Source organism: Sparus aurata, chromosome 24 (assembly GCF_900880675.1).
Source record: "Sparus aurata chromosome 24, fSpaAur1.1, whole genome shotgun sequence".
In the NCBI taxonomy this organism is placed as follows: domain Eukaryota; kingdom Metazoa; phylum Chordata; class Actinopteri; order Spariformes; family Sparidae; genus Sparus; species Sparus aurata.
The window spans coordinates 17,225,359-17,252,863 of record NC_044210.1 but is presented as its reverse complement, the minus strand read 5'-3'; the positions used below and the strand labels follow the sequence as shown (position 1 = coordinate 17,252,863).

Here is a 27,505-nt window from a genome sequence, read left to right as displayed (position 1 = left end):
TCTGCTCCCGCGAGGGCCGGCGGAGGGAACGTCGCATCCATCCCCATCCGGGAAGAATAGAAACCAGGCGCCATGCGGTGGACACACTAGCTGCTGATAGACTTTACAGACACTGGCAGGGATTTTGCACCTCAGTTTTAGCATAAATCATAGCGTAGCAGTATTATACCAGGGGAGGTTATCCGAGGACTGCACCCGCTCAGGAAAAAAAACTGTTTTGTTAACTTTTGTTGCCTTAAGTTGATCCGTGGTTGGAAAATGTCGTCATTCGTTCCTCGCCCATGTGGTCTGTAGATGTGGTTGAAGCTTTAAGGAGGCACACAACACCCTAAAGGCACGATGCAGACCACAACCGCTCGTTTTCACACCTGATCCCTGCCGCAGCATGAAACCCTGGAGTTCATTAGACAGTCTTACACTCAGAGTTGTGAGGTCTTAATTTCTACATCTGATGGAATTTAATTTAACCATCTTTTAATCCCCTTTTGTCGAAATGAGTGAAGTTTTTTGCATTAAAAGTCACTTTTCTGATCATTAAATTAATGAATTTAAACCAAATACGGTCTTATTTTACTGTCTCAAATATTTGCAGATACAATCAGCAGCAGCTGGTCGAGAGGTGGTCGATTCTTACATGTGGCACCTTTGAACTTTAACCGTCTGATGCTTGCTGCAGATAAATTGGGCGTGGGCAGTAGTTTAGTTTGTGGTTAATTTTCCTTTGTTCTTTGGCTCGAGCAGCAATTTGAACTCAAAAACTTTTAGCTTTCACACCCTTTCTGTTGCTTTAATTTGTTCGACTTATATGTGTTACATTAGAGAAAAAGAAAAAATGTGCAATTAAAAACAAAAACAAGCCCAGAAAGTGATTTGTTTGCATTAAAGCCGTTTTCAGAGCGTCTGTTGGAGGCAGAGAAAAGAAGACCACATGAACCACTTGTGAGATGATGTCATCTCCCCCCGCGGTGTTATTTATGCTCATTTGCACGTTTGGGCAAATTCATTTTTTCCGCATGCAGATATAATACACCCCTGTGGGTCTATTTATGTCTATCTTTGCCTCCACGTCTACAACGCAGCTTGCTCCATATACATTTTTCATCTGCGTTCACATGCGTTTCTTTGTTAACACACGTGCAACAATTATTCCTGCCTTTTTCCAGCCCACTCACTCACTCACGCTGCACTCATTCATCACCCCGGAGTATTTTTTTTCCCTCCTCTCTCTTTTCACCTCGGCCATTTGCTCCCCGATCATAAAGGCTGCGGCGCACAAGTTGCACCTGTTGCTGTGAATATAGTCGGGGGGCTTCATGGGAAATGGATTTGACGAGAGAAAAATGCCGTCAGCTCGGCGGAGAGGCCGAGCTGACCTCGTCTGCCAGCCGGTGAACTCCCCTCTCGCCTCTCTTCTTCCATCTGCAGCTGTTAATGTTGCAGCTCCAGGGCTGAACTTTACTTTAGCAGCCATTTTATTGAAAAATACACAATCCTCCTAAAGGTAACCTCTATTACGCTGAAAAGCTAAGCCCCCTAATTTCTGGAAGTCGCCGTGACCGGAGACACCACGGTCGGAGAGGGCGGGACACTTCTTCCTCTGCGACAGCATTTTACCGGCATGGCGGAGTGGATAATGATCGCGTAGATCGGAGCATTATTCTTTATTTGTTGTACGCTGTTCGGTTAAATTACAGGGAGCTTTTTGAGACATTAAGAGGAAGAATAAATAAAAAGCAGATAAGGTCAGGAGTGCAAATCCTCGCTGGCTGGAAAATAAAACCAGATGTATATAAACAGATGAGTAACGAGGACGATGTGTAAGAAATGTTCTGCTAGCATCTTCAGATGTGTTCATCTGAAAGACCCTGATGGAGCGTCGATCCTGCAGCGTTTAACTCCAGCTACAAACATATTTTGACAAAAAGAATGCAAAGGACAGATGTTACAGATGATGAACCTCAAACAACAAGACAAGATGTCGTCCTCACACGTCGTGTTTTGTCCTCAATTAAACGATGTTCAGTTTACTGTCGCTGAGGAGGAAAGAAACCTGGAAGTATTCACGTTTAAGAAGCTGGAATCAGAGAATTTTGACTTTTCTTTCCTTTTGTAAAAGTACTCAAATCAAATAATAATTAAAATAGCTGGTGATTAATTGAATGTGACCGTGTCATTTGCAAACTTTTCTCAGCAGCCTGCGGAAGCTGATTGAACCATCTGACACACGCTCACACGCGCTTTCCTTTTCCAGATAATGATCTGTTTTTCACACAAACAAGTTAAGTCATATTTCCACAAACAAGAGACGAGTAAACTGGCTGTTAAGTGAAGAATTATCACTTCTACGAATCCCTGGACGGCGTATCCTGATGGCTGAGACTCAATATCAGAACCTGATTATTACACCTTGAGGAGCACGAGCAGAGCGATTCACAGGAAGCCATCCCGCCGGTTTCCTGTGTGTCTGAAGCACTCGGGAGCGTCTGAGTCTCTTCAGTCTTGTCAGCAGTCTAAACTGGACCGACTCCCTGACAGGTGATGAGAGGCGGCGGCAGCAGCGCTAAACTGACAAGCTGTCATGCAGTATTTTTCCCCTGGATATCGGTTTGCGGAAAGCTGCTGCCTGCATTCATCCGCAGGAAATCAGAGTCTCCTTTATTTTGGCGGGGGAGGGAAGTCGATTGGCTCGCCCGAGTTGTGTCTGTGAGCAGTGAGAGTTTGGTTTCTCCGCTTCACTCCGTAACCTTATTTTCTCTGTCACGCCTGGCTGGCTTTTATTGTTCAGCTTAGAAAAGCTTTCATTTTTCATTGGTGTATTGACTCCGAAGCTCTCGGGACCTCTGACAGGGAAAAAAAAATAAAAACAGGACCACAGAAGTGAATTTTATCATTGGTAAATGTTTTATGGCTTCTCTCCATCTCATACTTTGAGCCTGTAAAGATGTGTCCTTCCAACAGTTATTGATACAAAACTAAATCACATTCTTTGTCAATGACAGCGAAGGAAAAATAACTTTTTCATCTCCGAGCCACAGTTGGCTTATAAATCCCAGAATCTAAAAGGCTGCTTTCACACACCTTTGAGAGTTAACCTGGCAAAATGTGTTCTCTCGCCCCACGATCAGCCTTCAAATTCTATAATAAACTAAATGATGTCTTCCTCGTCTTCTCCAGGTGCCATCCTGGGACGCTCGGAGACGCAGGAGTGCGCCTACTACAACTCCAGCTGGGAGAAAGAGCGCACCAACCGCAGCGGCATCGAGCCCTGCTATGGCGAGAAAGACAAGCGGCGGCACTGCTTCGCCACGTGGAAGAACGTCTCCGGGACCGTAGAGGTCGTCAAGCAAGGCTGCTGGCTGGACGACGTCAACTGCTACGACAGGTACGTTATCGTGATCGGACGTGGAGATCGTGGTCTCTTAGAAGAACGCCAGCTCGCCAATTTAGCATTATTTCTGGAGAAGATGGCGAGATGGCTTGGATGAGGCTGCAAGTCGTGTTTTGCAGGAAGCAGTTGTTACAGCACATTACCACAAATGTGTGGCGTCACCTCACAGTCTATCACTGATGTTATCGCGATATTTAGGCAGAACAATATCATGAGAAAAAACTCTTAGTTTTAAAGCCTTCCTTCCTTGTTTTAATCAGAGTTGAACTGTGTTTTGTTGGTTCTTTATGTTGTTAAGTTGCCGTTCAGGGTTGTTGCATTCAATGAGTTTTTTACCTGGTGAAATAAAGGATATTGATATTGGTGTTTGTGGCCAGGGACCAGTTGAATAAACTGAACCTGGTTCAGGATCTCACTTGGTGATTATAAAAGGCATTCATCAGAAAACAAACCAGTGTATTCACCGTCTCCTCCAGCACAAGCAAAGGGACGTTTAGTTTAGATCCCGGTTGAACTCCTCCATTGATGTCGGACAGAAAGCAGCAGCCCGAGGCAGGACAAAGGTGGAACACTAAACACTGACAAACACCTTGAGAAGAGCTCGTTGTCCCTGTGAACGACCCGCACAAGGCTACATTTTTAATTACCACAGAGCAGGGAAATATAAATTACTTTGTGCGTCTCCGCTGAAAAGGGACTCAGCCTTATGTACCCGTCCAAGGCCGGAACAGTAAACAGATATTAATAGACGGCGTTATTATAGTTTCTTCCTCGCTCTCTAGAACATCAACCTGGCATGAGATGCTGGTTTGAGCCGGTTCTGCTTGTGTTTTCCTTTGATTCCTGAGCGATAAAGTTGCTGTAGATTCTGCAGCCCGCACAGTTTGGGTACCTCTGCTCAGACGGCGCCGCCTCGCCTCCCTGGAGAGGGCAGAGCAAGTCGAGGGCGGCTGCCACTTCCTTTGGCTTTTATCTGATGACTGTGTGAGTGTGAAAGAGAAGGAGAGAGTGTGTGTGCGTGATTGTTAGTGCTCATGTGTGTTTGTTTGCATGCGAGTGTATTGGCGTGTGTGGGAGTTATTTTATAAATGTTTTTCTTTCACATCTCGTGGTGGAGAAGGAGGGAGATGTGAGTGTGTGTGTGTGTGTGTGTGTGTGTGTCAGTGTGTGTTTGCTCTTTAGAAAGCATCATGTCTTCTGCAGTGAGTGCATGCAGATGATGTGCACTCACTCGCACTTAAAAACTGAAATTGCCTCCATGTCCTTTTGCGGTGTGCGGGGAGGAAAGAAGAAGAAGAGGGGGGGGGAGATGTGTGTGTTTTCTAACTCCCCTCCTCCTCCTCCTCCGTGTCCTCTGCAGTAATGAGTGTGTGGAGAGGAAGGAGAGTCCCGACGTCTTCTTCTGCTGCTGCGAAGGCAACATGTGCAACGAGAGGTTCCTGTACGTCCCTGAGGCGCCCCCGCAGAGCGACCCGCACCATTCAACCGCCTACAGTATGTACAGTCCAACCTGCACGCACACACACACACACACACACACAGATGAAATCCACTGAAAATGACAAACAGGCAGTGTTTACTTTATTTGTGTTGGAGCCACACCTACAGTTTATTTCCTGTTTGCAGGTTTACAACTCAAATACAGATTAACCAGAACAAAAACTGTGAACTATGAACGGTGTCGATGTCTTAACCGTTCATGAAATTAATCCTTAAATGGTTAAATGTCTCTTTCTGAATATTTTCTTATTCAGTCGATTTGTTTTGGGTTCTTTAAAATGTCAGAAAATGGTAAAAAAATGGTGAAAAAAGTCTCAGATGTCGCGTTTCGTCCACAATCCAAAGATATTTATCGTTCACTGTCATAGAGGAGGAAAGAAACCACAAATATTCACATTTCAGAAGCTGGAATCAGAATTTAGGCTCGTTATAAGTAATAGTTCAGGGTTCGTACGGGTGCTTGAAATCCTTGAAAGTGCTTGAATTTCCATGTGGCGTTTTCAAGGTCTGAAAGTGCTTGAAAGTGCTTGACATTATAACTCTGTGTCCTTCACAAAATTGGAATCAGATTTGATAATTAATTTCTGAAGTTTTCGCTATTATGAAACATAATTTTAGATGTTTACAGCATAATAATAATTAAAAAAGTGAAGAAAAAAATCACGAGTTTATATGTTCCTGTAGATACGTATTTTACCCCAGCAATAAGGTGCTGGAAAATCTTGAAAATGACCCTTAAAAGTGCTTGAAAAGTGCTTGAATTTGACCTTGAAAAATGTGTACGAACCCTGTCGATTAAAGCTATAAAAAAAAAAGTCTTAAATTTGACCTTGTGAAGTTTGAATTGCTACAAACATTTATCCATGTTTTAATTAGTTCTTTTCAAAATGGCTCCTGTGTGAGAAAGCCCTGCTTACCTGGAGTACTAGAAATCAGTTTTAGGTTATAAGTTTTCTCAAATTAAATGTTTAATGTTTTCTCTTTTCTACTATCTGGAAGCCTTGATGCGACATCCAGGCTTTTACTCTGAAGAGCTCTCCCACCAGCGAGTGCGTGTGATGTAAGGCACTTGTGCTCTGGATGCCGGCCAGCTGCCGAGCGTCCAGGTGTTGCTGTGTTCAGAAATATTTAGGGATTCGAGGAAAAGGATAATAAAAGTAACAAAAGACGTGAAACAACATGCGCTTCATTCAGCGCGGCCAGAGATGAAGTGATCTCACTGCTGCAGCTCGAAACCAGAAACCCTCTGACGAACGCTCAAAAAGATTATTAATACTACTTTAACTCGGTGTTAGAACTACATGCTGCCTCAACCCTGTTTCTGTTGTGTTAGCATTATATGATGAGCTCAATCTATAAGAGTTATAATGGTGCCTGTTAGCATTCAGAAAAGTAAGAAGTTGCAGACAAAACGGCACAAAATCCAGCAATAATACCAAAGACGTAACTATCTGTAGAAGACAATAAAGCTGAGAAGAGCAGAGGAGATATTTACCAAAGAATTCACAATAATTGATGTTTTTCAGAGGGAGTAACAAAGCTGATCTGCAGAGATGCAGGTACGACTGTTTTCAAGCACAGATTAAAGTCACCGCCTTGACCCCGCACATAATAACGACCGTCTGTGTTCATTCATCAACCAGTGGCACTTCTGTTGTCCTTGCACTCATCACTTCACAGCTCAAGTGTCTCTTTGTATTGCTCTTAAATTTGACTGCGTGAAACCTGCAGACACCCTGTAGAGAAAAACTTTTCACCAACCGCTCTGACAAACGCCCAGAGAGTCCCACAGTCGTGCAGCTGGTGCAACCCCACCGGCCCCCTGCCCGTTCCCTCAACCCCTCCACCCCCCCCCGAGGACGGCAGCGTTGGTGGGCGTCGGAGTGTCGGTGCTTTGACAGCGCCGCCGAATCAGACTGTCACACCTTGTGATGGGAGGACAGGCTGAGCCAGCAGGCGTCACCCAGAGACTCCTGCAGGGGTCGAGCACAGTTCAGAGCTCTGTTATTTTTGGCAGGCGGATTACGTTATGTCACGAGATGGATTCACTAATCCTGCTGCGTGCGTGCGTGCGTGTGTGTGTGCGTGCATTGATATGATCCCTAAGCGCAGTGGCAGTAAGCTGTAAGCAGGGTTAGTGCTGCACTTAGAGATGATGTAGCACAATGTCAGGCCAATCACACGCCCTGTTTTCTTTCTCCCGTTGCTTTATTTTAGTTCCTACAAAGATAAAACGTCTCGTAGCGTCTTCTTATCTTCACTTATCTCTTCTCCTCCCACAGCCACGTCCAACCCATTCCCCCAGAAGCCCCAGCTCTTCAGCACCCTGCTGTACTCCCTGGTTCCCATCATAGGCCTGGCCGCCGTCGTCCTCTTCTCCTTCTGGATGTGGAGGCATCACAAACTGGCCTACCCGGCTGCCCTCGTCCCCACACATGTAAGTCTTCTCCGGGTGGAGAAAATGAAAACTTTTTTTTTTTTCTCACCGCGGTGCATTTCCAGAGGTCAGCTGTCAATCAGACGGTGCGGCTGTGCGACGGCGGTGTCCTCTTTCTTCGAAGTTGCTGCGGATGCAGTTAGAGTTTCTCTTTCTGTCCGTTCAGCCTCGACGTCCAGCTTCATCTCTTAATTGCAAACAAAGGGGAAATGTAAAACGCACCAGATCCTGTGGGGCAAATCATTTCTGTCCTTACTCGCAGTGCAAACACAAAAAACTTGGAAATAAACAAATAAGAGTTCAAGATCATCCCTGTAAGATTGAGCGTGCAGCGACAGAAGACATGAGTGGACGCTCATTAGTTGCTCTTGTCTTGTTTGCAGCATGAAACAGTAAAAACTCGTCGCTCTACCTTCTCTATTTAACCAACCTTCAACTCCAGCGCTGCTCCAGTTTCTCAGTGGGCTGACTGAAACAGCCTTGACCTTTCCTGCCCCGTGCAGCAGAGGGACAGAACTACGGTCAGCCAGAACAGACACACTGTGCGGAGAGTTTACGTTGGGGATAATTGCTTTTTTCAGTTTCTCCTTTCAAACTCGTACAGAAGCATGAGAGGAGCCCTAAATCTGTCTGCTTCTGTCTGCTTCTGTTACAGAAAAAAAAAAGCCCACACTTCTCAGACTCGCCTTTTAATGCAGCACACTGGAGTGTGTCTGGAGATGACTGTAATTGGGTTGCTTCTTATTGTGTCAGATTGGTTTTTAATCACAGAAAAGTGCTCCAATTAATCTTTAAAATCTTTAAATTTTAAGTGCATCGTGTTCCGCGCAGGTCGGAATAATTGTTGGAAAAATGAGAGTTCTGACCCACATTCCATGAGTTGTTTCTTCTGCCATGTTTTCTCTGTAGAGCACCGCAGGACTGAGTCCTAAAACCCAGAAATAAGTTTGCATTTTGCACTTTGCAACTGTTCTGACTGCAGCGGGTTATGAATGGTGCATTTACTTTGAGGATAAAGATCCCTTCTCTGAACCATTTATTCCTCTCAGGGCACGAGTGTCCACAGAGCGTTTTTTTTTTTTTTTTTTTTTCCTGCAGAAAAGTGCCAGCGGTGCGCTCACAGAAAATTTCCCTTTTTTAAAAGGTTTGTGTGTGCTGTTAATTATAGTTCTTACAGCGAGAGAAAGAGAGAAAATTGCCATCGGTGCATCTCTAGTAAAGACTGTATCGTATATTGTAGTCAAACACTCGCTGATGGTGACGATGAAGTCATGCGACCGCTGCGTTATTAGCTTCTTACTTCTTGTGGTTCGATTTATGCCTCAAAAAGCATAAATGTGGTGTTGATTTGTGAACATTATCCTGCTGTACAAAACCTGTGCCATAAACTCGTCGGCCTCGGAGCTGATTTTAATGCATTAATAAGAAAACAGGCTTTTTATTGAGCAATGCTAACTCGCTAGAAATCATCCCTCCAGCGCCCGATCGCTGATAAACACAACCCATGTACATTTTTAAAATCATTTTCATGTCTTTACCAGTTCTAAACCTTCCCAACATCCTAAATATCCTTTCTTGGATACGGCTCTTCATCCACATTCCTGATTCACTTAGTTTTTTACAGCGGTTTTAACCCGACAGCAGCAGCAGCAGCAGCAGCAGCAGCAGCAGCAGAGCTATATTCTCTGCTGCTCAGCGGCAGCAGGGGAAAAAGAAAACCCATGCAGAGCTTCCACGGTATGGAAGAGGAGTCAGGGGCCTCTGCATTATTGATGAGGCTTTATATAGGCAAACAAAACTAAACACAGAGACGCTCGCAGCTCTGCCTCAGAGGATGGTGGATGGTGGTGGTGGTGGGTGGGTGGGGAGTGCGGGGGAGGGAGCGAACAGAGACACGCTATTCTCTCAACTTAGTTATTGTATTTGCACAGCGCTAAAGCAAAGCAGGGAAGAGATAAAAAAGACGGTGACACAATGCAATCAGGACACAAATGCTAATGTGCCCGGGGAGGAAAAAAAAAACAACTCGGCTTATGAAACATACCTGGAAAAACGGATAGATGAATAAATAAACAACGTAAAACAAATGAAGATCATGAGCGGAGAGGAGTGGATCAGATAACTGATGATGACACAGTGGAAAAAAACAAACAGATAAAATATTCATAAAATCACGAGGCGGAGGGAGGGGGGGGGGGAGAAAATGAAATAGCCAGGTTGGAACAAATGAAGTCATGCCGGATGTGTATAATCATGTGTGTGCAGAAGCGTACTAGTGCGTGAATGAGTAGGAGTACAAGGACAAGAGGAGGGAAAGGAGGTCACTCGTACAGGAATGTAGTTAAAAGTCGGCTCGTATGCTTTTCTGGAAGGAGGTGATGCAGCGAACGCCACTCGACTGCTGCTGGGAGGAGGCTAAAAACAAACACAGTCACACACACATCAAATAGCTCCGGCGTCCATCGCTTGTTTTGTAATTGATTAGACCGAGTTTTTCAATATAGAAGATGGAGAAAGCCAATCGGGAGGGGAGAGAGAGAGATGGATACAGCGAGAGGGGGATTTATTTCTATCTTCTCTTCTTTCTCTTTTCTGTTTTTTTTCTTTTTTGGTGGGTTTGTTATTGAAGAATGTGTTTTTGTGTTGCACCACAGGCTGTATTCTAAAAAAACAGAAAGAGGGAAAAAAAGCAGAGGTGACTTCGACAATCACTCAAACAGCTCACTCTCGCAAAGTCACCAAGGACGGCTCCCGGCAATTCTTGCACTGTCGAGAGCAAAAACGCACCTCAGTCACTTCAACCACAGGTTACTGAGTAGAAACCTGACGAAATCACACCTTTATAACGAGAGATTTCAGGACCTTTTCTCTACAAGAGAAACCCTCGTACTCCTGCTTTCGTCCTCAGTGGCGAAGGGTACAATCTGCATTTATCTCAGGTCAAGTGACTGCACAGTAGTCAGGTGTTTTTATTAGCCCTTTTTAGATAGTAAAGACGGCAATGTGCCGGCCTGTCTTTCTAAAATGCAGGCGTAATATTCCTCCTTTTCCAAAAGCCGCCTCTGAGGTAGGCGTAAACATGTGACGTGACGTGAAGCTCGACGTTGGGCTGTGAACGTCCACTTGTCTTCAAAATAGGAGCTTTACATTGCACTCCATTGGAGTTTAGAACTGGGTTCTTAGCGGGGGGCTTTTAATTTGAAAGTAGCGACCATCTTTAGCCTGCCGACACAACATCAAGCTAACACAACCAAACAGCTACAGAGACCGAGGAGACGCTGCATCTCCTGGATCTCAGCAGCTGTCCAGTTGTTCATCTTGACGTCCGCGGATGAAGTGATGGACTGACTGCTGTGATCAGCTGTTTCGGCTGTGGGTCGCACAACAGTGCAGGTCATCGACACCTCCGCCCACCTCACACAGAGGCCGGCACATTGCCGCCTCGTTTTTAGATAGCAGGCGAGGCGGAAATAAGTGTACCCGGACCAAAACAGACCCCCAATTTGCCGCCCTCTGTCTAAAACCGCGGACGGAGCCGCCAAAAGGACGGGCGGCTTGGTGCTCGGTCTAAAAACGGCTATTGGCTGTGATGAAAATATCCCACGCTAAAGGATACGGTTGCAGACCAGAAGTAAACAACACACTCACCAATTTATCAGATGACAAGTGGAAAGGAGTGAGTTTATATGTTCTAATCCCACCCACTCCTACTAACGAGGGTTTTTGTCTTAAGTGGCACGAAACCCGAGTATTTATCAGCGTAATATCCTGATGGACGCAGGAATTTTGGCCACTTTTAAGTTAAAGTCCTGGACACTGGCATGTAAATGGTTTTCTATCTGTCTCCATTTAACACTCAAAGGTGGCTCACTCCAGTGTGAAAGAGACGGTAGTCAAAGATAATAATAATCCATATTTGATGCTGCCTTTAAATTCGATTATCACAAACTGAAAGTGTAATCGTGACGCTCCTATTTCCCATGTTTCAGTATTAATCCCACACATGGCGCAGATTTTGTCCAAAGATCTGCTTCACACGCTTGTTCCCGTGCTGTTCTGTACATAATACACTGTCCTTACTCATGTTTTCTTAATGTGACGGTTACGAATTACCCACACCTGTTGCCAGTCAGATCTCAAAGCACCCTTTTGTGTACGTGGGAGCCATTACAGTTGTTCATACACCGGTTTTTCCCGTTGTTCTCTGACATCCACGTCCCGTCTACATCGCTGCATCTCTTCTAAGACGGGCAGATCTCGGCATCACACTGCGTGCATTTAATCTAAATCTCTAATGAAAAGGAATGTGATTATATCGTGAACAAGCAGCTGCGGTCTGGAGAGAGCCGGAGAGAAAGTCCTAACATACATAATGCTGATATCCATCGCTGCTTTATTAGTTTTTCTTATTTCTTGTGTTTATAATCCAGCATCTGACTCTACATCGCTAAAATAAGCAATAGCATCACACCGCAAAGATCAAGATACACATAAGTAGACTCAAGAATCACACAGTTTGATTTTCTGCACATTTCCTCCATTGAGTTTTGTCACATCTCTCTCTACCGATGAGTCATTAAAACCAGAAATACATCAAGTAGCTGCGATTATTTTCTTTGCAAGGTAATGACACATGCAGTCTTCATGATGCAAAAGTAATTGTTCCCACTTAATGATCATTAATGGATTCATTATCGCCGCTCTGTTCTCCAATTATACGAAAAGAGCTCCTGCTGTACTTTCACATATCGGCGCCACATCGGGGCGAGGCCGGAAGTCGGAGCTTATAAAAGAAGACGGAGGGTTTTATCACACCCCAACAAAAATGCACATCGGGGTGATTTTTCCTGCACACTTTATAGACTCCTCTAAAAAGATTAAATCCAGTGTGAAAAAGCAGGAAATTACATGCGGCAAAGTAACTTTGTTGCACACTGTCATTATGTTATAATTGTGGTCCATCATGGGCTGAATATTTGCCACCAAGCCTCCATTATTCACAGCGCAGTGTGAAGTGGAGGCAAACTGGAATTGATTCTGTCTGAGTACACAGACCCACAGCTTTCACACGGAGAGGCCCCCGAGCACTTAAACATAAGTCTGGCCATTTTTATTTATTTTTTTATTTTTGAGCTGGACCCTATTTTCTTATCTCTATCCATCTACCAGATTGATTCTGACCAAAATCTCATCAATTGCTTTATTATGGAGCTACTTACGTCTTGTTTGTCTGGGTGCAGCCCTCCAAAGGACTCCTAAAGTGCTGGCAGACTCCAAATATCCTGAAAAGCCCCCCAAAGCCAACCCTGTGATTACTCCAGAATGATTTGGGCACATGTTGTGGGGAAGAATTTCAAATTATTCTCTTTGCTGGGCACATGCGAAACACCACTGAACTCTATAAACCTCATCGAGCAGGTTGGGAAATATCTTTTTTTGTGTTCGCGGCTGATCTGAATGTTTTAAACTTCAATCGCAGCCATGATGTTCGATGTCCAAATCAGTTTTCAATGGAAGATGATGTTTCGGCTGCAAAAGACTTAAAAAGAGAGCTGGACACAGAGCTGCGTACTTATGATGCTGAAGTAGTGTCGTAGCCGGTGTACATAGAAAAGCTGACCGTCAACGCTCTCTCACAAACTGTTCCAAAGCTTTGAGCTTTTGAAGGCCGGAGACTCAAGTCTCCCCTCTTGTCCTTGTTTCTCTTTAAATTCATAATTATAATCACAGCAAAGTATTAAGGTTAATAATAACGGCAAATTTCATACCGCCAATGTCAAAGCTTCCAATATTCATGGTTTAATACTCACTGAAGCTTGAAAGCTGCAAAATTGGTGCTCTAAATCTCCTTAACAGCGTTTTTATTTTGTTTTCTTCACCGACCATATATTTGTTTATGTGTATCAAACTTTAAAACTTTTTATCACTGACCAAAATGTGCCGAAACCACGTGTTCTCTGATCAGATTGTTCCTGATTTCACTTGAAATATTGCCAAATTTACATCATTTTATTTTTAGAAGGTCTTTTAAACTATTTACCTTGGTTACTAGGATCCCAAGTTCCCTTTATTGACTTCCTGCTCAAAATGTCACTTTGCCTGCTGGCTCATATAAGAAAAAACCATCAACAAAAAGAGAGCGCCAACATAAAGTCTTGACAAAACCAGTCAAGAGAAATCCTTCAAACAAAACTTTAAATGTCATTCTTGGTGTTCTGTCAACTAAATCAACTCTAGTGTTGATATTGACGATGTAGCAGCTACGCTAACCTCCTGAGTGGACGCCATTGTTCGCTTCTCTAGCTGGTCATAACACCTTAACTGTGTACCTAAGGTAAGATATTGGTACCGATAAAGGCAAAAGTTTTCCAAGCTCTTGTTGAGAAAGAGATGGTACGGTCTGAGCTCTCGGATGAGGGGTTTTCATTTCTTTATCTTTGTGGGTACGTTTGAACCGTTCATGCATCCGTCATCAGGGTGCTGCAGCTCTGAACTTTGCATTTATGTTTGTTTGGTCATCTCGGAGTTCCTTTATACATATTGTTCCATCCGTTTTCAGTTGCTCTGCTTAAGAGCATCATTTAAGTTCTCAAAATGTACCATCTTCCTTTTTTGTGCCATGCTTATTAACACCTTCTCTGATCCACGTGGGATTACAAAACTCCCCATCATGTGTCCCATAAACCATAGCCTTCCAATCCCTGGTCTGAAGCACTGGAGAGGGGGGAACAAAAGGTTTCTCAAGGACATGCCATCATCTTCCTACCTTTTATCTGCCTCTATTTCATCCACTAACTGACAGAAAATAATTTCTCTGTTTGCTTCTTATGTTCCTTTTTCAACAAGCACGCCTTTCACATTATGGTGGAGGTAAGAGCAGTTCAATTGAAGTTGAAACACTATTAGTTTCTCCCCCTTTTTGGGTTCAGAGCTTGGTTATGAATTCTCCACCTCAATCCCAGACCACCATTTTGTTCTTCTCTCTTTGCTTTTTTCCGACAGCGTCTTGTTTACTCGGTTCATAGCACATTTCTGTCTGTTGGTTTGTTTTTTTTGTTGTTTTTTCTGCCTGGGTTTATTGCATGGATGGATTTCTTTTGTGCTCCCTGCTCAAAATGTTTTGTGCATGGTGGAAAGTAGCCAAAATGGCTCCGAATGCAGCCCCCCCTTTTTTTTGTATCAATGTCCACCTGTAATGTTTATGTAACGTATTGTGTGTGATGTGACCCAGTTTCCAGAACGGTATCTGCTAGACCTATGGCTCACTGTGTTTCAGAGAGACAGAGCAGGAGTGTGTAGAACTGAAACTGCAGCATGCTTTTTCATCTTAAAAGCAGACTGAGGAGGAGGGTGGATACATTTTGCATAAGTATGAGAATTGCCACTTACCTGGAACATTTTTCAAGTCAGAGAGTGTAAATTACTTAAGTACAAGAGGAGCATAAGCCTTTCGCAAATGTACTTTGGCTCAAAATTTATCACAGTGGTGTAGAAGTGTGGCTGCAGACATCACTGAAAATCCTCATGTTAAAAAGAGTCGGTAGCTCGCTAAATAAAACCCAGAGGTTAGCTCTTTTTTATGAGAGGATATGAACACCCACAAGTGGAAATTCAGTCTGCAAACAAGTCCTAAACAACTGAAGTAGCTGGGGAAAACATGAAATGGCTCCATACAGCTGCTTTGGCATAATCCATATCTCCAGTAGCCCGGAGATCCAAAACTGATTTGAAAAGATGCCTTTTTAAAGCTGACATGTTGGCAAACTGCTGCCTACCATAACATGATCGTCCCACTGATGAAGTTGGGTTAGGGTTAGTTCCTCAGGGGTCTTTGCTCGATCCCTTAAATATTCTATTCGGTTGTCTAATGCAAGTCTTCAGATCCCAAAATGATTTGAAAGTACATTATTTATACCTTTTTTTAAGCCAGAACCTTCACTCTAGCTGCTAAACTGAAGACATTAGCAGTCTGACTTCTTAACACTTGGATAAGTTCTTCAGCTACTTCAGTTGTTTAGGAGAATGCTGCAATGCTCTTTTGCTGACTAGCTCCAGAAATGTTTCGTGGTCTACGAAATCTTACTTTCTATCGGCATGGAGCTGAGAAGATAATGACTGAATTTTCATTATCAGGTGAACTTTCCCTTTAAGGTCATGTCAACAGGTTTTGTTTTTGATGTGACCTCAAGTTTCGTGGTCATATCGCCAAGAAAGTATGACCTTAAGAAAAACCTTTCATGACCTAAGAAGTCTAGACAAAATCAAACTTGGCATTTTAATTCTGTTATGTCTACTTGTCTGCACCTAAACCCGGGACACACCAGACCTAAAGGACCTGATCTGGTGTAATAGATGAAGTTGTAACCCGACTAGGCCATGGGAGATGGTTGAGGGTTGGGAAGAACGGTGTGAAGCAGCAGATTCTGTTTTCCTGTTTCCTGTGGTCTGCTGACTAAGTGTAATGCGCCCCCGTTTGAGGCCACGGCGCCCTGCGATCGGACAAGGGATCCGGTGACTCCCGAGGGAGGCCGGGCTGAGCCGGGCCGCCTCGTCAGACCCAAAAGCCCGGAACACAAGCGTTTTCAGAAACAATGCAGACACAAAGACAGAAACGAGTCCTGCACCGACTTGTTCGCTGTGTGGATGGTTAAATAGGAAAACAACAAAAAAATCCTTCTTCCACCCTTTTCTTCATTAAAACTTCCACATTCTTATATATGCAAAACAGCAAAGAAAACAGATGTACAGATACATTTCTGTGAAACTATAATTCATTAAGGCGGCCTGTACAATGTGTTTTTGAAGACATTTTTCCGAGGTGCCAACATGGGAGTGTTTGGGTCGCTCTGTAATCCGACCTCAGCACCGTCGTGGGTAATTTTCCCCGTCATTTGGCTGGCATTCGGTGTGAAAGCAGGGTGCAGAGACAGCAGGTCTGCCTCGCAGCTCAGTGTTAGAGGGAAAAAGCTTTAAGTAAACAGACCAGTTCCCACTCAAATCCTCCATTACCCCTTGCACCAACAGGCAGCGGGCGAAAGACACCGACGCCCTGCTCCATATTTTCACTAAAAACAACAGAAAATGTTTTCTTTTAGTCTCACAAAGCTTCTTTTAAGAGGCAAGCATGTGTAGCTGTGTACTACTGCAGCCTCCACTCAATAATGGATTAGACTGGAGGAAACTTCATCATCTCTGGGGAGCATTTTGGTCATTTCACAGCAAATAATACTACTTTGTTTTGGGTAATAACAAAGCTGAGAGTCTACAGTTGTGCCAGTAGCTCTATTACCCCCTTTTCAACAACATTGTTCGTTCATCTTACTTTTTAACCATTTTGGAGCATTTGGAACAAAAAATAAATAAGTAAAGTTTGTTTGTTGAGGGTGGAGAAGGCGTTTCATCCTGCAGGTTATTGTCTTCTACATGTTCTTAACATTTATGGTTGATCTGTGCTGTTTTGTTTTTGTTTTTTTGAGAATATAAAACAAATATCAATCATGATAGAACAATAGCTTGCTAATCAGTGCAATCTGCCATCTTGCTGTTACCACTAACCCCAGCCCTCCGTTAAGGTTTGAAGAGCCATGAACAAAACCAGTTCAGGAAACCAGAGGTTTGGTGGGAAAGAGGTTTCTGAGGCTGTAAAGCACTTAATGGGGGCGTTAAATTCATTCATCCCCTGGGAGCCATGAACAGCTGTACCAAAATGTCACAGCAGTCCATCCCGGAGCTGTGGAGACGTTTGAATCTCAACCACAGATGTCAACATCCTGGTGGTGCTCGAGGAAAAGTCAGGGGATCTGCAAACTCTGTAGGTTTCATCCTCTGGGAACCATGAATGGCTGCACCAAATGTCATTGGAATCCCTCCAGTGATTCAAGTTTAATCAAAGACGAAAAGACTTGGACAGATTTAAGTGTGAAACGGCAACAGCTTTCTCTCTAAGCCACATATTTCTTCAGTTAAACATCAGCGTCTTCTTGTGTGCACTAAAGGCCAAAGTTCAAGACCAGACATACCATTTCAAATCGATAAAAATCAAACCCATAAATGCTGCTAAGTGATATACAGTTTGCTTCCGCAGCCGCAATAATCTTGTCAGGACAGGCGGTAAAAGCTGAAGCCACTTCTCCCTGTTTTACTACCCTTGCAGTTAAATGCTTTTTGGCACCGCTTGAGCTCATTTTTCACAGCGGGACGACTCGGATATCACCAATATTTGTCTTTGGGTGCCAAAGCGTCGACCTGTGTGTTCTCAGATTTACCTTTTTATGTTTTTTTTATTCCTTGCACAACCAGAGGGAACTGATTGGTGCGAGCGTTTCTCATCTTGTTGCAAAATGGGGGAGCATTTTACAGGAAGTTGGAAGGAAAAACAAGACCGGGATTGACGAGCGCTTTTGATATATTGTCACGGTGTCTGAGTGGATCCTGTGGGCCTCAGGGTCTTGAAACTTGCTCCAGCTTATCGAGCGCCTTGTAAGCCTTCAGTTCAAGTAAAAACATGAACATCGGCGGCGTTGCAGGGGGAGAGGTTTTCTCTCTCTTTCTCTCTCTCCTTTTTTTTTTTTTTTTTTACTGACAGCAGCGATACAGAGGCATTGAAGTAACGTTGAGATTTTTACAGCAGCATATCTGGTTTCATCAAAGGCCATCAGTCATGTGCTACACTTTCTCCTCTACCTTTTATCCTTTTGGAAATGTGACTCCCTGGTTGCATGCTTCTTTTTAACCTTCCTCTCTCTCTCTCTCTCTGTCGTTGAGTCTCTCTATCCTCGCTCGCTCTCTGTCCTTCCCTGTGAAGTCACATGTGAAAGTGATCAGCTTAATCCCGATCACCAGCTGTGTTTAACCTACTTTATATTTGGAACACTTGGCTTCCACGCTTTCACTTTTTTGTTTGTACGGGATTAGCATGAGCACACGGGGGCACGCGTGAGGTTTGACCCGCCAGGGTTTTTTTCATCAAACCACGTTCATCAGCGCTGCTTCCTTTTTTTTTTTTTTCATTCATGTCATTCATGCAAGTCGAGGTTTCAGATCTTCCCCAACCCAACGTTTTCCTCTGCAGCTCTTTCGGATTTTAACTGGCAACCCTCCAGTTACAGTCCCGGCTTCTATGTACCCAAGCAAGTGCAGCCCTGAGGGGGTTTAATTGAATTTAAAATGAATTAATCTAAACTCTGCTTGGTGTGCTGCATCCTCACTGCCAGGAAAACGTATAGTATTAATAATAATACTAAACGCAAACATGCGGCACGTCCGCGAGCAGAACGACAGGCCCGCAACATAAATAAAGCAAGAAATCATGAAAAAAAAAAGGGCACAAAAATGGCATGTTGGTGGAAAGAATTACAGCACATAAAAGCGAGTCTATAAATGTAATTTGTAAGATGTGATTTAAGATGTGAGGATGATCGTGATTCTGCTGGCCTAAGCTCCTCAGGCACGTTGTTGCTGAGCCAAACGCCCGGTCACCTTCAGTGTAAGCCAATGCTATTTTAATGCGCTACAAAAAAAGAATAAAGAATAACGCTGTCCTCCCTCTCCTGTTTTTTTTCTCCCCCTCTCGACAGGATCCCGGGCCCTCACCCCCGTCCCCCCTTATGGGACACAAACCGCTGCAGCTGATCGAGGTGAAAGCCAGGGGGCGCTTCGGATGCGTGTGGAAAGCTCAGCTGCTGAACGACTACGTGGCCGTTAAGATCTTCCCGATCCAGGTATTGTACAGGACCGGTTTGTTGTCGGCTGACCCCTTTCATGTAGCATGTAGTTGAATTGTTTGAGAGCTGGTTTGCCAGGATCAATTTTCTTGTCTAAATGTGTTTGTTTTTAAGAATAAGTTGTGCCTCAATCATTTTCCGTGCAAGATTATCGAACATTTTGCAGTTCAGGCGACTTAAAAGCGAACATTTTCAGCTATTAGTGGGTCAAAAGAAGCTATTATAGAGTATTTTCCACCATTTTCAGACCTTTTTTTAGACAAAACTAGAACTTCTTCAGATAATAGTCAGCTGCTCCCATGTGAGGTTCTACTCCGTCGCTTGCGTCATCTCTGTCAGCCTACACAGAAGTCCACACAGGTCCACTATAAATCAGGCCTTGAATGAAACATGAGGAAACCCATTTGTAAAAACCTTCAGAATATTGAGAAGAATAAAGCTGGAATCTCTGGTGTACGTAAGCGATGTAAAAGGGGATAAATGTGACTCAGAGTCTGAGAAAAACTGAACAAAAGTACTTTTTTTACGACCTTCCTTTTCCTCCGTAACCCAATTTGTCAACCTTTGTTAATTTCTATCATAAATAACATCTGCATCGTGTCCGTGCTCTCCTTTAGGACAAGCTGTCTTGGCAGAACGAATATGAGATCTACAGCGTGAGCGGCATGAAGCACGACAACATCCTCCACTTCATCGGCGTGGAGAAGAGGAACAACAACCTGGACCTGGAGCTGTGGCTCATCACCGCCTACCACGACAAGGTAACGCTATCCTGGGTGGAGATGTAGCAGCAGCAAACCGCCAGATCTACTCTTTTATTTACTGATTCACTGTTTTATAACACGAGGCTGCAGCTAATATTGGGAGGAACAGCAACACTTAGCACGCAGCAGCTCAAGAGGTTTTAGATTCCTCCTGCGTCCTCTTCATCTAAACGGTACAAGCGAGCAAAGCTTATCCTTATTTATTCAACCTTTGTTTACACTCCAGAGAATACCGAGCGGCGACCCTCATTTATATTGACATCGAGTCGATTACAGAACACAGAAAAGGAGAAAACGACAACAAAGAGAGGAACTGAAAGAAAAGGCAGTCACACAGTCGGGAAGTAAAAAGACACTATTTCTGTGAACGTTCGCGTGAATCAGGTAGATCGGGAGTTATTGTTAAATGATATTGTGTTAGTCTCATCTCTTTTGTTCAGATATCTCATCTTTATCGCTGCTCAGGAGTTTGTAGTCTGAGAGTGTAACGATAAATAAATGATGGTAGTTTAAATGTAAAAATACAGACATAAAATACGGTTATGTGAAGTTACAGCACTAAGACCCAACTGTTGTCTGTAATATGATGTATATGTGAAACAGTTGCAATGAAAACGGTGAAGCTTGACAATAAACGTACATTAGTTTGTTACTAGACATTAATTAACGTAACTGATTTATCAATTTACTAATGTCAGCAAGTTTCATTTATGTTATTCAAAGATCCCATTAACATTAGTTGACAGTTACTTAATGCTAATTATAATGTTAACACATTTCCTTTCCTTTTGTTTTTTGTTAAGATTCATTTAGTTAATTAAGGGTTCTAACCTTAATTTGTACATAGCTGATAAAGATGTTAATTGATATTGTAAACACATTAGTTTACTGTTTAACATCTTTATCAACTATGTACAAATTATGGTTTAAATCTCTTAATCAACCCTTAATAAATGTGTTTTTTTTAATTAGGGTAGTTGTTTATCACTGAAGACTACAACTCCCATGATCCCACGCTGCTTGCAGAAATGACAGACTGTTGAAGGAGGTGCTGTGTTTGTTGTAGTAAGCTTGATTCAAACCTGACAAGCTAGGTAGGCTAGGCTAAGCTAAGCTAAGCTAGCTTTAGCTCACTACTCCTCCAACTGATGGGATCATAATGTCTAACGGAAGACAAGTAAAAAATAAAGACTCACACGTCCCAAAATGTAATAAATAGACCAAAATATGCTGCTGGAGGACTCTGATTTCTGACCAGCTGTGTATGAAAGTGTACAAAAAACCAGCATGTAAACACATACTCTGATTTCCCGCCTGATTTCTCCCCCTAACGAGGTTGTTTGTGTCCTTGTAAACACTCACATGTCACGCTCGGTGTACAGAGATCTGAAACCCAGCAGGACGGTGCAGAAACGGGGAGTACATGCCTAAAAACCTCCACATTGTATTGATTGTGTTTGGTGCCTTAAGAGCTAATCCATAATTACAATACGCTCTGTGCTGTTTTTTTCCCTTTTTTAAGCCTTGTTTATCCAGAGAACCTGAGCTTTGTTAGCCCCGTTGTGCTTCAATCACCCTCTCAACCACACAGTCTTTGGAGCTTTTGGGGCTTTAAGTGCCTCTGTGTCTTGAGGGTCATTACCGACGAAGTGCGTACGCCTCACTTGCTTGAATTTCCCCAGCCAGGCGAGGAATTTGAATCAGTGTGCTTAAGAAACCTTCCCTCCGTGAATAAAGGTTGAAAAATTAAAGGTTGTGGGTGTGCCGGTGAGGCTCTTTGTAAGCCACTTAACTCTGCAGCGCTGCTACTAAGTGCTACTCTTGACTTGTAGCAGCTCTCCACGTAGAAATAACATTGAAGGAATTTGTTTTAAAGCAGTTTTCTGAAAGGTCGTACCATCGGTAATATATCAGAAACACAATTTAGCGCCTCGTCAAGCATACGCCATTATTTCCTAACTCTTTTGAGGGGACATAACTTAATCTTTAACCTACAAAAAGCTCTTCCTTCCTGCCAGTTTTCTGAGCGCAGAGGTGTCGACGTGAGCTCGGCCTGAGCCTCGGCTTGTGTAACACAGCTGGAAGAGTGATTGCAGAGTTCAGTGTCTCCTTGACAGCTGATTTATGCCTCGACGTATCACGCATCCGAGGGAGCTCGAGATTTGCAGCATCCTGTAGCATGCAACGACTTGCTCTGAAGGATACCACCACCTCCAAAAACTCCCTGCATCTGAATCTCTTCACATCTTAGACGAAGCAGAGATATATATATCTGAGGATGTGTGTCTTTTTAAAGAGATATTATCTGATTCTCTTCTTGCATTTTCACAATTTGATAGAAATTAACACAGGAGTGAAAACACAGGCTGAACTCGGGTATAAACACACACACTGGAAAGCATTTTATCCAAAAACAGGACAAGATTGGATTAGTTTCTCCATCTGTTGGAGTCTACTGCCCTCTGGTGGCAGCTCCGCCAACCACACTCGTCTTTGCCAGAAGTGACCTTGTATCATATACAGTACGTTACGTAAGAGCAGAGATGTTGTACAAAGAAAACAGGATGGAACAGACGAGTCGCTGAAGATGCTCAGCATGCACACAAAGAGATTAGAGCTGATAAAGAGACTCCTCCCCTCGATAAACAGAGATTAAAGAGCAATAATCACAACGATGAGTGGATTAATAAGAAGCTCTTAACATCTGCAGGAAATGTTCCCCTCTCCAACCATGAGTCACCTCCTTTACCAGGGCTGAAACTGAAGATGATTCATTGTTATCAGTCTTGAGGAAATATGTGTTTTATGATACGACAACAAGTTCGGACTAATTTAATATGCTGGATAGAAGAAGAGAACAGTGCAAGTACGATAGTCCAGATAAAAACGGATCACCTTCTTGGAAACTTGTTTATTTTTTCTCTTTAGACCAAATAATCCGCGTTAGTCAAGAAGACAGAGAGAGCGCAGCAGATACCGGTGTATTGATCTGGAAGAAAATGAGAATCGAAAACGTTTCAAATATGAATCAAAAAATCTATATTTCTGACAGCAGTAATCTCTGTCTATTACAAGCCTGCAGGCTGAGTTTAAAGCCGACTTTAGCTGAAAATGTCTCTAAAGCTAAAAGCTCAGATGTCTCTTTTCTCTCCTTATCGTCCCTGCAGGGCTCGCTGACAGACTACCTGAAGGCCAACGTGGTGTCGTGGAACGAGCTGTGCCACATCGCTCAGACCACAGCCCGCGGCCTGGCCTACCTCCATGAAGACATCCCGGGACACAAGGACGGACACAAGCCCTCCATCGCTCACAGGTGCGCCGTCGACGTCTGAACCAATTCATCACGACAACGGCATCAGTCACGACACTCTGCTTGACTGATGGCATTTTTCTTCTTTCAATGTGTGTTTTTAGGGACATTAAGAGCAAGAATGTGCTGTTGAAGACTAACCTGACGGCCTGCATCGCTGACTTTGGCCTCGCCCTGCAGTTTGAAGCAGGGAAATCAGCAGGAGACACACATGGACAGGTACAGTTTACCATCAGAGGTCAACAGAGTACAACTACTCACACACTGGACATGAAAGTGGTTGTCATGGTGCCACTTTTACTGTGTTTGTTGGCTGGAATGTAAAGGGGGGAGGGAACCTGTGCACTGATGGGAATGGGTGGCGATTTGGGCCAAAAAACTGTAGTAAAGGGGAAATTGTTTTTTTTGTTCTTGCTGGGAAGTATTGATGAATACTGTGAATCATCTGTAAGTGTTAACAGATTTATGTAATTCCCAGAACCATTTCCTCAGAAACATTTCCCCACGGTTTATATTTAACCCGTGTTGTTTCGGTGGTGAAGTAGTCAAATCACGTCATGGGAACTGATTCACAGTTCTGGTTTGACGAGCGTCACTTTTCTGTTAAGACATTCCTCTTTGCTGCTGCTGCTGGTGCCTGACCTTTGACCTCTCATGCTGTCCCCCTTTCGACGCCGTAGGTGGGAACGCGGCGCTACATGGCTCCAGAAGTCCTGGAGGGCGCCATCAACTTCCAGCGCGACTCCTTCCTGCGTATCGACATGTACGCCTTCGGCCTCGTGCTCTGGGAGCTCGCGGCGAGGTGCACCGCCGCTGACGGTAAGTCCAGTGCACTGCAATCAGTTTGTTGTTACGATTCTCTAGATGATTTTTTGTAAAATCTCTGACTGTGTTCATGTGCTCACAGGCCCTGTGGATGAGTACATGCTCCCGTTCGAGGAGGAGGTGGGTCAGCATCCGTCTCTGGAAGACATGCAGGATGTCGTCGTTCATAAGAAACTGAGGCCCTGCCTGCGAGACTGCTGGCAGAAACACACGGTGAGCTAAGAGAAGAACTTCTGTTGTCACTTCTAACAGACAGTCAAGGGAACACCAAAATAATTCATGTCAGAGGCACCTTTTTAAATCCCAAACCAAATAAAAAAGACTCTAAACCAATCAGTGAAGCTCTGACAGTGGCGTTGATCCTCCCCCTCAGGGTCTGGCCATGCTGTGTGAAACCATCGAGGACTGCTGGGACCACGAGGCCGAGGCTCGCCTGTCCGCCGGCTGCGTCGAGGAGCGCATCGGCCAGATGCAGCGCCAAGCGCCCGTCATCGGCCCCGAGGAGATCGTCACGGTCGTCACCATGGTGACCAACGTGGACCTCCCGCCCAAGGAGTCCAGCTTATGATCGGCCGGATGAACCGACACCGGATGAGTTCGCATTAACACGGATCAACACGAGGGGGATGAGCAGCCGACCCTGGTTGGTTGGCGGAGAGTTTTTTTTCTGCTTTCCTTCTTTTTTTTTTGGTTTTTATCTTTTTTTTTTTTTGTTCTTTAAGTGCGGGCCGCTACTCGCGTTCAGGAAAAAACACCCTGCGCCCAAACCTCACGACCACATCAGTTGATATATCCACCTCATTTTGATATGTGTGCCTGAGGATTTTAACATTTTACCGGTCGGGGAAAAAAAAAAAAAAACTTTCTCATCCCGACCAACATCAAAAAAAAAAAAAAAAAAACGATTCAGGATATTAACGAGGACTAAAAGTGATTTAGCGCTGACATGCTGGGACAACACACTTTTTATCATGTATTGTTTTTATACACATACACTCACATAGGAGGGCGACCTGTTCTGCTCGGTTTTCTACGGAGAGACACGATCCGGCAGAGAAATTTCACAGAAAACTCTCAGTGCATTTTAGTGTATTAAAAAAAAAAAAAAAAAAAAGAAAGAAAAAAAGACGAGCACCTGGCTCTGGATACATTTGCTGTTTTCTCGTGTGCGTTTTTTTGAAGAAACGACTATCGTTCTGCCAATAAGCAACGGCTTCTGAATGTTTATAGTGTAATGCTGCTGTACATAGTGTATTATGGACCCAGACAACTTGGTAATCAAGCTTATTTTAAAGGGGGTGAGGGGGAAGGGGGGGAGGGGGGGGTCCATTTTCAAGCATTACGACGATGATAAAAAAAAAAACCATAAACCTCCTTCAACCAGGTATACCTCACTTCAGATGGACACAGTTTAAATTTAGTCCCTCTCCCTGTTCACAGTCATAGCTCACACTTTTTTCCCCCCACAACCTTGGCTCTCGACATCCAAACAATCTGCAGTCAGCCGTGACGCTCATGGGTAATGTAGTCAAGCGAAGCCTCGACATACATGGCCACACACAACACAACACAACACACACACAAACAAGTGTTTCTCCCCTTTGTTCCTCCCCTTTCTCAGTCTCACGTCTAGTTGGTTTTTGACTGAATGACAAACTTTCCCCCCTTTTTTGTTAGTTTTGTTTATTTTCTTCTGATGATGGGGTGAAAAAGAAAACAAAAAGTGATACCCTCATGATGAAGTTGTCGGGGTTTTTTTGGGTTTGCCGTGTCGATTGTCAACGGTGTTAATAATCTCTATCGCTGACAAGCCTAATTTTGGCCATGATATCTGGATTTAAAAGTATTTATATCTCTCTGGATTAGCGCTGGGTACCAATCATGAAAAAAAAAAAGTAGTATTATAACGCTTCGAGATTGTCAAACTCTTGGGGCATCTTCTTCTTATCATTTTGTGCGATCAGTTAGAAAACGCCATTGAGGTGTCAGATTTTGAGGATCAGTTCCCGCCGGTACCCAGCCCTACTTTGGAATCAGAAAACCTGTATTTAGCTGAGCCAGCTCGCTTTTTGATTTGATTGCACACATCTCTTTTTTGGATTACTATCAAGAGTTTTCTGCTCTCTTTTGATACACCTCAGGAATCTTTGCTACTCTCACGACCGCCTCACGTCCTCCACCTCTTCCTCCTCATCCTCACCTGTCTCGGACTGGAATTACCTCCTCCTCTCTCGCTGATTCTTACGCTTCCTCGCCCTCTTTTTCTCGTCTCGTCTCGATTTGGAACGGGTTTAGCCGTGCTGTCGTGCTGGAAACCATCTCTAGGACTTGGTCGAACCATGCCAATCCTAGAGAACCAGTCTCAACCAAAACATCTGGTCTGGCTTTTACCCTGAGATCCAGTTAGTTGGCCAGTGTTTCCACTTTTAGGCAACTATTTTATTGCCCCAATGATTTGTGGTGGATGACAAGGGATATTTTCTTCCTGATCAGACTGTTCTAGCTCTGGGAAACTAGTTCGGTAGATGGCATCCTCTCCAGAGACTAAACCTTGTCCGCAAATTCCCTCTAGAACCAAACCATCTGGTTCGGCCTTAACCCTCAGAGATGGTTAGTCGGCAGGTGTTTCCACTTTTGTGCAACTTATTCGTTGCCTAGTGGACAATTAGGGTTGTTTGCCTACTGATCAGACCTTTACTAGCTCTGAACAACTGGTTGAATAGACAGCTTGCCTTGTGTCTTCTCCAGAGTTGGTTCACAAAACAAGAAAACCTCACACAGGACTGAAAACGATCGCACGGCTAACTCGAGCAAGACGAGTCGAGGCGAGGAATCTCTCTTCTTTCATCCTGGTGCCATCTCTACGTATCCATATTAGTTACTCTTGTAGATGTCAGGCAAAACGGATGTATCTGTCACTTGTTGCGAAGGCGACAGTGGCATTTTTGAGTCTTTATTTCCTCTGAGGGACATTGAACACTGGTGCCGGCAGACCTGCAGTCTCTCCTCAAGCTTCGGGAAGGTTTCACAGGACGCAGTTTAAAAAGCAAGCGCTTCAAAATCAAGCGCTACAAAATCAAGTTTTGCGGTTGGGAAAACTTCAAACATGAAGAAACTTCTTTCTACCAAACCATTTCACATTCAGGGCAATACATAATTATGCTTTCTTTATAACACGCTTAGCATTTTAAGCAAATTCTGTACTGTAGTGATCGAGGAGATAAGAGCCAAGTGAATAATTTCTTGAGTGGGGAGTCGAACAGTCGAGCCTACAATTGAGGGAAATATTTGTCATGTACCCCAATTATTCTACGTATGTTACCTACTTTTTTCTTAATTTTTCCGAATTACCGTCTTTACACAGCCAACGTAGCTTAACATTAGCTAACAAAAGGCCAATTACCAACACATAACCCTGAAACTTAAACAAAAAGGATCCTCAGAAATCAAGAAAATTCCCTGAGCGTATTTGTATTTTCTTTCTCGAAAACAGTAAAAAGGGTGACAGTAGAAGGACGCGTTTCAGATATTATTTCAGCACATGATTCAAGTACTGCA

At 43.8% G+C, this 27,505-nt stretch overlaps 1 protein-coding gene across 2 annotated transcripts in view; it reads left to right on the top strand.

Annotated features, from left to right (window-relative positions):
• Positions 1 to 25,061, top strand: part of LOC115577200 (activin receptor type-2A) — a 42,684-nt gene extending 17,623 nt beyond the window's left edge. Inside the window, exons 2-12 of one of the 2 annotated variants that reach the window (XM_030410139.1) lie at positions 3,175 to 3,382; positions 4,749 to 4,882; positions 7,171 to 7,325; positions 14,172 to 14,195; positions 18,902 to 19,045; positions 19,666 to 19,809; positions 22,980 to 23,125; positions 23,227 to 23,341; positions 23,803 to 23,941; positions 24,030 to 24,160; positions 24,321 to 25,061. In XM_030410139.1, the coding sequence (XP_030265999.1) occupies positions 3,175 to 3,382; positions 4,749 to 4,882; positions 7,171 to 7,325; positions 14,172 to 14,195; positions 18,902 to 19,045; positions 19,666 to 19,809; positions 22,980 to 23,125; positions 23,227 to 23,341; positions 23,803 to 23,941; positions 24,030 to 24,160; positions 24,321 to 24,515 (1,535 nt within the window). In that variant the 3' untranslated portion in view covers positions 24,516 to 25,061. The remainder of the gene's footprint in view (positions 1 to 3,174; positions 3,383 to 4,748; positions 4,883 to 7,170; positions 7,326 to 14,171; positions 14,196 to 18,901; positions 19,046 to 19,665; positions 19,810 to 22,979; positions 23,126 to 23,226; positions 23,342 to 23,802; positions 23,942 to 24,029; positions 24,161 to 24,320) is intronic. The other variant, XM_030410140.1, reaches the window with a different exon arrangement.
• The last annotated feature ends 2,444 nt before the right edge of the window (positions 25,062 to 27,505 follow it).